Here is a 7,393-nt window from a genome sequence, read left to right on the forward strand (position 1 = left end):
CCAATAAAATATTGATATATATATATATATATTAACACATTATTTAGTGAAAAAATTTAGTGACCGGCGTTATTGTTCCGGCAGAACCATGTTCTATAAGCTCCACCAGTGTATAGAAGGTACTCATATATTAAACATACTGTACACGATTTATAATAAACAAGAAAAACTAATAGTTAATTAATTAATTAGCCCAAGACAAATTAGCTAGATCTAATGTGTTGGGTAGAGTGCAATAGTCAGCTCTTGTTGGGTTGGTATTTGAGTCGGTTTGTTTCGAAATCCGCCATCAAATTTGGTTTGCCCAAAAATTAACTCCATTGTAATTGAGATGCACACGTTTCATAAAGTATATTCGACTTCGCGATTTCTGAGGAGGTTACATACACTTGACACGTGGTACGACGTTCTAAAGCCATTTGTCACTAAGCTGGATTACCACGTGTTTGTGGCTCGCTTATGTTTCTTTGCACCATATTCCTCGTGGAGAAATCCTAACTACATTCTCCTTTTTCATCTTCTTTCTTCTCCAATTCGACCAAAAAAATCTTCTTTCTTCTCCAGTACATTTTCGTAATATAATTTTATGATGGAAATTATTTATTGTTTAGACTTTAGACCCTTTAAACATCATTTCTATAAAAAAATTAATTGAATTAAATATCAATTATCTCACTATTATAAATTAGATAAATAATTTTAATAATAATTAGATTATCTATTTATTTGATAATAATTAGATAACTAAACGAAATTGATTTTGTTAATATTTTGATATAAATAATCTATAAAGAGTAATGTAATAAATGAAGGATTTCAATCATGCAACTACACTGCATAATGGACGGGAGAAAAAAAGGTTGAAGGAAAATGTAAAAAATAGAAAATAGCTATCATTCCGCAATATTCTTCATCATATCTAATTTATTTCACTACTAGAACTATTTCTATCAAATTTAATATTATGGGCAAAAGACATTTTTGATCCATATGATTTGTTCCAACTTGTATTTTCATCCACATAATTCTTTTGGACATTTTTGTCCCTGTAATTTTGTTGTGCTATCATTTATGGTTCAAAACGTCAAATGAGTTTATGTCCTTCCATTTTCGATGCGCATAGTCTCTATGGGAAAACTCAATTTTGATTTTTTTATTTTTGTTTAAAATAAATTTGGGATTCTTAAAGAAAATTCTTTCAAGATTCTAAATCTTTTTTTAATTTTAATTTTCATGTTTATATAATAGAGTAATTGGAGTTCAAAGCTTTTTTAGGATTTAATTGAAATTTAATAATTCTTTGATTCATTGTGTGAAAACCAAATTTGAATATCCTTACAAATTCTTCCACAGTTTGTAAGTAAAATCCATAAATTTAAATAATTTATTTGAGTCGATTGGAAACATTTTGAAGAAAATCATAAATATATGCATTTCATATACCTTGTACCGTTGTACGTGAACTCGATTACACCAATATACGTAGTGTGGCTTTTTTGTGTGTGGCCCGGATAGTGTGGTTAATCATTCTACAGAGACAGACTATATGTATGTTATATAATTATAAAATGCTTTCTCCATCATGAAAATGGTTCATCATTAATTTCTAGCATGTAATCATTTGGTACATAGAATGGCCTCTAGGCTGCTAAGAAAATATCCAGGAGTCAATCAATAAAAGAAGCTCATTGTACCAATAAAAAAATTCTATCCACCCACCTTCTTAACTGACTTTTTCCTATGTTATTTTCATTCCCAATATATTTTTATGATCAAAACTGTTCATTTTTTATATAATTATTTGAAGACTATTTCTGAAAAAAAAATTAACTAAATCAAAAATCGTTTGATTATATAATCTTTATCAAATAAATAAACAGTGAATTAAATTATTATTAAAACCATCTATTTATTTTATCACAGTTACATAACTAAATGATTTCTAATTTAATTAATTTTTTATAAAAATAATCTTTATAATTAGTATTACAAAAAAAAAAAAAAAGCCTTAAACTTCAATCAAAACCAAATGCTACCTTTCTCTTTCCTCATTTTCCTTTCCTCTGTTGCAAACTGTGTACACCTTATTTTTTATATAAAATATAAGCGGTTCCAAGAAAATTCCTTCAATCATTTTTCTTAATTAATCAATTATTTTCCCCATAATTAGTGTTTGTTTATCTTAAGAGCAACATGCACAGGCCAGTTGCATAATTACCAGGTTAATTAAGTTCCTAGCTAGCTAGACTCCTCCCCACGTGTCTAGATTTTTCTTTTTTCAACAAAATTGCTTGTTTTATTGCATGAATGGCATGTGGCTTAGATTCTTCATAGTTTTTTGGGTTCATAATTAACTAATTAAGTGACCAAAATTCTCAGATATAGATCAGAACTTGCTTAACTTTTTCTAAACTTGGTTTAGCTAATAGCAACTCAGAGTTTGTCCCTCCTTGGTAATTAAACCAGAATTAATAAATTCTAGTTGCTCGCCATGTTTTTCCTAACAGCTCAGCTCTAGGCTTATTATCCTGTCCCCCTTTGTTTTTGCAATTAGCAAAGGGTACGTAGCTTATCCTTTCTTTAAGCCTAATTAAAACGTACAACTATAAAATTATAATTAATGAATTCCTTCCAAAAATACTCTGACAAAGGAGGGCATTTTTATAAGACTCGATCTACAAAACAACAACATCTGCCCCTATATTGGCTACTCTGCAGTACTACCCATATGCAAATACTCCACCAAGAAATAGCCACACATGATGTCTAATGGAGTAATGAGCAAGAGACTAATTAATATTCTAGTAGAAAGATGATACTTGTTGTTGCCTTGTTGGCGATCATTTTAAAGTTAGGAAAAAGTGAATATTAGATTTATAAATCAAGAAACAATAAATTACAGATCCAACGTGGTATGCTACAACCAGAATATATAGAAAACAATCAAAGTTAAAAGCCAAAAGTAAGACTGATGAGACAATGAATAACCAAATTGGTGAAGAGTAATCCCACATTAATTGAAGAAATTAATAAAGCTTGCATAGGATATAAAGTTTTAAACCTCTTTACTTATTGTGTTGTTGGGTAATTTGGGTCGGATGCTTTAATCTTTTCATAATATCTAAAGTTTTATGAATCAATTTTAAGTTAGAAACCCAATTTCTTCGATATATATAATATATGTATTATGCAGCTAAAAATTAAGAACCTTTAACCTTTGAATATTAATTCTCTTCTATAATGTATGAAATGTTTTTATATAGTTAAAAATCGAATAAAACATAGATGGAGTTATTCTTTGCGGCCGTGTGTTTTACATACATATATTCTGGCATGAAGCACTATAAGGTAGAGCTACATGCATAAACATACAATATCTCATAAAAGCTAGCCGATGAGAAGTCAAAGCTGTACCGTGCACCATTTGGATGGGGCTCTATGTCGCCACCCTCAAATGATAGTTTTTATTCAGATTCCAGCTTACCTACCAGGAAATTTGATAATACAAACAATGCTAGCTGATAATAGCTACTAACAATATTAACAAACATAATAAACACAATTTGTCCTCTTGGGTGAATCCAGTAGGCCCCAATTAAGACACAACTGTTGACAAAGAACAACACAACCTTTAACTTTGTTGTTTCTTTGATATGAGTAGTGTACTAGGACTGTAGAACCCTACATATATATATATATATATATGTGTGTGTGTGTATATATATGTAGAGCCAAAACAGCCACACAAATGACAATATGTATTAGACTATTAGCACCTATATTCATTTTGTATGCACCCATATTTTTTGTTTTACATATGCACTCACATTTTTATCACATACACACAACAAGTATTATATGAACTTACCAATTTTTTACTCATATATACACATTTTCCAAACCACAAACTTTCAGTATACTAAAATGACTTGTAATATAGTAGTATTTACAAGCAACAATACCAATGACCCTGCATTTTTATTTAATTTCTGTTTTTTTTTTTTTTTTTTTTTGATGTGGAACAATATGGATCCTTGAACATATATATGGTAAGGCAAGAATGAAAAACCTACCATCATACCTAATCCTATAACTAAAAGGGAAGAGAATAAATAAGTTGTTTATTACATAGGAATATAGTATGCATGATTAAAAACAAACTTAGACGAATAATTCTAAGTAGTAATATTAGGAGCATAAAGAAACAAAACGAGGCCCACCAACTGATTTGAATTTGTGAGCTAAGCCAAATTTTGGAGGCATTTGGTGCATGGGACCCAACTCAGCCATTTTTCTCACAGAGAGAGAGAGGGAGAGTTGTTTTCTAATTTCTGTTGATGGCCAATTAATATTACTGAGCTTAAGCCATATATACAAGGAACCTGACAGGGTCTATGATGCTAACCTCATCCTTTACGGTTAAGACAGAAAGTGTGGGTCAAAGTTTTCTCAGTATATCAATTAAATATTTCCTTTGTTTGATTGCAGAGATTTCGGTGAAAAAGACATGAAATCCCTTCTTCCCTCCCATAGCCAAGAGCAACACCAATAGCAAAAACCAGAGACACATAGAGAGAGAGAGAGAGAGAGAGAGAGAGAGAGAGAGGAAAAGGAAGATTCCATATTAGTCTAAGGCTTTAGCCTTTAGGGGGTCCTAATAAATTAATAAATCATAAAATGCATACTGTTACTAATGTATATAATAATGTAACTAGCCTTTTATGCTTGTTCCTATATAATCTTCCACTTGGTGCATCTTCTTGTTATCAGGGCACTTTCCCACAATTAGCAGCATTAACATTCCCGAGAGAGAGAGAAAGAGAGAGAGAGAGAGAGAGAGAGAGAGAGAGAGAGAGAGAGAGAGAGAGAGAGAGAGAGAGAGAGAGAGAGAGAGAGAGAGAGAGAGAGATGGAGCTTGATGAACACAGTTTCTTAGAGGAGTTATTAGCTCTGAGAAGAGACAGTACATGGGAAACCATTCCAACAGATATGAATGAGCTCTTGTCTAGTACAACTAGTACTAGCTGGACTAGTGCTTTTGATAATTATCACTTTGATCACCACCAAAACCCTTCAACTTTTTTCCCAAATTCTTCATCTTGCAGCCAAGGATTATCACCTCCTTTTGAACCAAACTTAAACAACTACTACAACAACAACACCTTCAATGAAGAAGCATACTACCCCTTAGGCTGCTTAGATCATGAAGTACTCTCAGCAGCAGCAGCTCCACAGGTCACTACTACTACTACTGACTCATCCTACAACACACTTGACACTCCCCCTTTTCCTGTCCAAGAAGATAACAACAACAATCCATGGTCCATTTTGGAAGAAGAAGAACTGGGTTTGCTTGGGGATGAGATACACAACTTGGAGACCCAAGCTGCAGAAGCAGCAGCTTGCAAAATGGAGCCAATTCAGTCCCCTGAAGTCCCAGTTTTCAATATGGGTATGTGTGTGGAGGAGAGAAATACCAGAGCTAGTAAGAAGTTGCAGGGGCAGCCATCAAAGAATCTAATGGCTGAGAGACGAAGAAGGAAGCGATTGAATGACCGCCTTTCAATGCTAAGATCAATTGTACCCAAGATAAGTAAGGTAAAGTAGTATTGTCATAATCTTCTGCTTTAATTTTCAGAATGCATGTATGATTAAGATTAATTAGTGTTTTGTGTGAAGGCTAATTTGCTTGGTTATGGTGGTTTTGTAGATGGACAGAACATCTATACTGGGAGACACCATAGATTACATGAAAGAACTTCTAGAGAGAATCAACAATTTGCAACAGGAAATTGACCAAGCAGGTTCAGATCAGTCAAATGTGATGCGCCTTTTCAAGGACATAAAACCAAATGAAATGTTGGTCAGAAACTCACCCAAGGTATGTACTACTCTGCATACTCTGCTTCACTTAAACCCTCAAAGTCTCAAATTGAAGCTCAATTTAAGAACCCAAATCCTGAATGGGACATTGATGTGTGCTATATTTGCAGTTTGATGTGCAAAGGAGGAATGTGGATACTCGGATTGAGATTTGCTGTGCAGGAAAGCCAGGGTTGCTATTGTCTACAGTGACTACCTTGGAAGCATTAGGCCTTGAGATTCAACAGTGTGTTATTAGCTGTTTCAATGATTTTGCAATGCAAGCTTCTTGCTCAGAGGTATATATTGGGTTTTTCTTTCAGATTCCATAATGGCATCAATCTTTTTTATTTTTTATTTTTTATTTTCTTGGTTGGAGAAGTACTGACGTTCTTTTTTTGTATTCATTGATGTCATGGCAGCAGGATTTGGATCAGAGAACACAAGTAACTTCTGAAGAAATAAAGCAAGCATTGTTTAGAAATGCAGGCTATGGAGGAAGATGTTTGTAATTGCAAGGAAAAATGGGAGAGGAAGAGTAAGAACTTTGTGGTGAAGTTTTTTGGGGGGATGGGTTTTTTTCATATCTCTGGAATTTCAATGAGGGTTGCAATTGAGAGGTTGTAATTTTCTTTCTTGATTAAATAATTGATGTCTTTTCATGGAGTAACATTTGCTTCAGTAGGAGGAGATGTTCATTTAATTTTTTCTCCTACGCTCTCAAGAGGAAAAGAGTGTCTTTTAGATGTAAGTGCCCAAGAATAAGAAAATTCTCAAATTGGTCAGTAGAGAAGCTATGTGGAAGTGGAAGTGAATTCCACAAATAAAACCAACTTCCTTTTGGTGATTGTGCCTTGTGGTTGTTTAGTGCAAATAAAATTAGATAGAGAAAAGGGTGTGATGCAGTGAGAAAACTTTCTATGGATGTAGTTGTTGCCTTCCCCTGAATCTTATGTGGATATCTTTTGCATATAAAGAGCAGATGGTGACAGAATATTCTTGTTGTTTTCAATTTACTTCTCTTTTGGCCTTTTCTTTTTCTTTTTTTAAATGGGGAAAAGATGGGGTGGGGATAAGAAATTGAGCTATGGTTTCCCATTGGTGTGCAGTTAAAGGTACAATTCCTTTTTTTTTTTCACAGTCACTAACAATTGGTAAAACTATTGCAGAACTCTTTTAATTTCCAAGTTCATGTACACAACTTTTAAAAGGAAAGCACAACCACATAATGAGCAAAGAATTTCAAGGTTAGTCAAACAGGGAGAAAAGCCTTCCAAAGGAATTCAGGGGAAAGATTAACAAATTTCATCAGTGCCAAAAAGAAAAAAGTGCCAGAGATCAATATATGCTATCCACACTAAGGTCAAGAATCAAGAGTCACCTTACATTGGGATTAGGTTAACAACCACAAACTTCAATACAACCAGTATTTAAAAAAAAAAAAAAAATAGAACCAGCATTTGCCATCAATATATGTCAATGAAGTGCAGAAATGCCTATTTCACAATCTGCTGCTCTATATCTCTTCTGA

General features: G+C 33.1%; 1 protein-coding gene across 1 annotated transcript; it reads left to right on the top strand.

Annotated features, from left to right (window-relative positions):
• The first annotated feature begins 4,908 nt into the window (after window positions 1-4,908).
• Window positions 4,909-6,750, top strand: LOC147285296 (transcription factor bHLH93-like). The gene is made up of 4 exons (XM_086244494.1): window positions 4,909-5,598; window positions 5,711-5,881; window positions 5,994-6,161; window positions 6,288-6,750. Exons 1-4 carry the CDS (start codon window positions 4,909-4,911, stop codon window positions 6,372-6,374), a joined length of 1,116 nt encoding a protein of 371 aa, XP_086100620.1. The 3' UTR covers window positions 6,375-6,750.
• The last annotated feature ends 643 nt before the right edge of the window (window positions 6,751-7,393 follow it).

Source organism: Dryas octopetala, chromosome 5 (genome assembly GCF_963921425.1).
Source record: "Dryas octopetala chromosome 5, drDryOcto1.1, whole genome shotgun sequence".
Classification (NCBI taxonomy): domain Eukaryota; kingdom Viridiplantae; phylum Streptophyta; class Magnoliopsida; order Rosales; family Rosaceae; genus Dryas; species Dryas octopetala.

What these genes read in the sequence shown, in the direction of transcription:
- LOC147285296 (XM_086244494.1), top strand. Translation starts at nt 4,909, where the DNA reads ATGGAGCTTGATGAACACAGTTTCTTAGAGGAGTTATTAGCTCTGAGA. An exon ending in TTGTACCCAAGATAAGTAAG is followed by an intron (nt 5,599 to 5,710) that starts GTAAAGTAGTAT and finishes GTGGTTTTGTAG; the next exon opens with ATGGACAGAACATCTATACT. An exon ending in TGCAAGCTTCTTGCTCAGAG is followed by an intron (nt 6,162 to 6,287) that starts GTATATATTGGG and finishes TCATGGCAGCAG; the next exon opens with GATTTGGATCAGAGAACACA.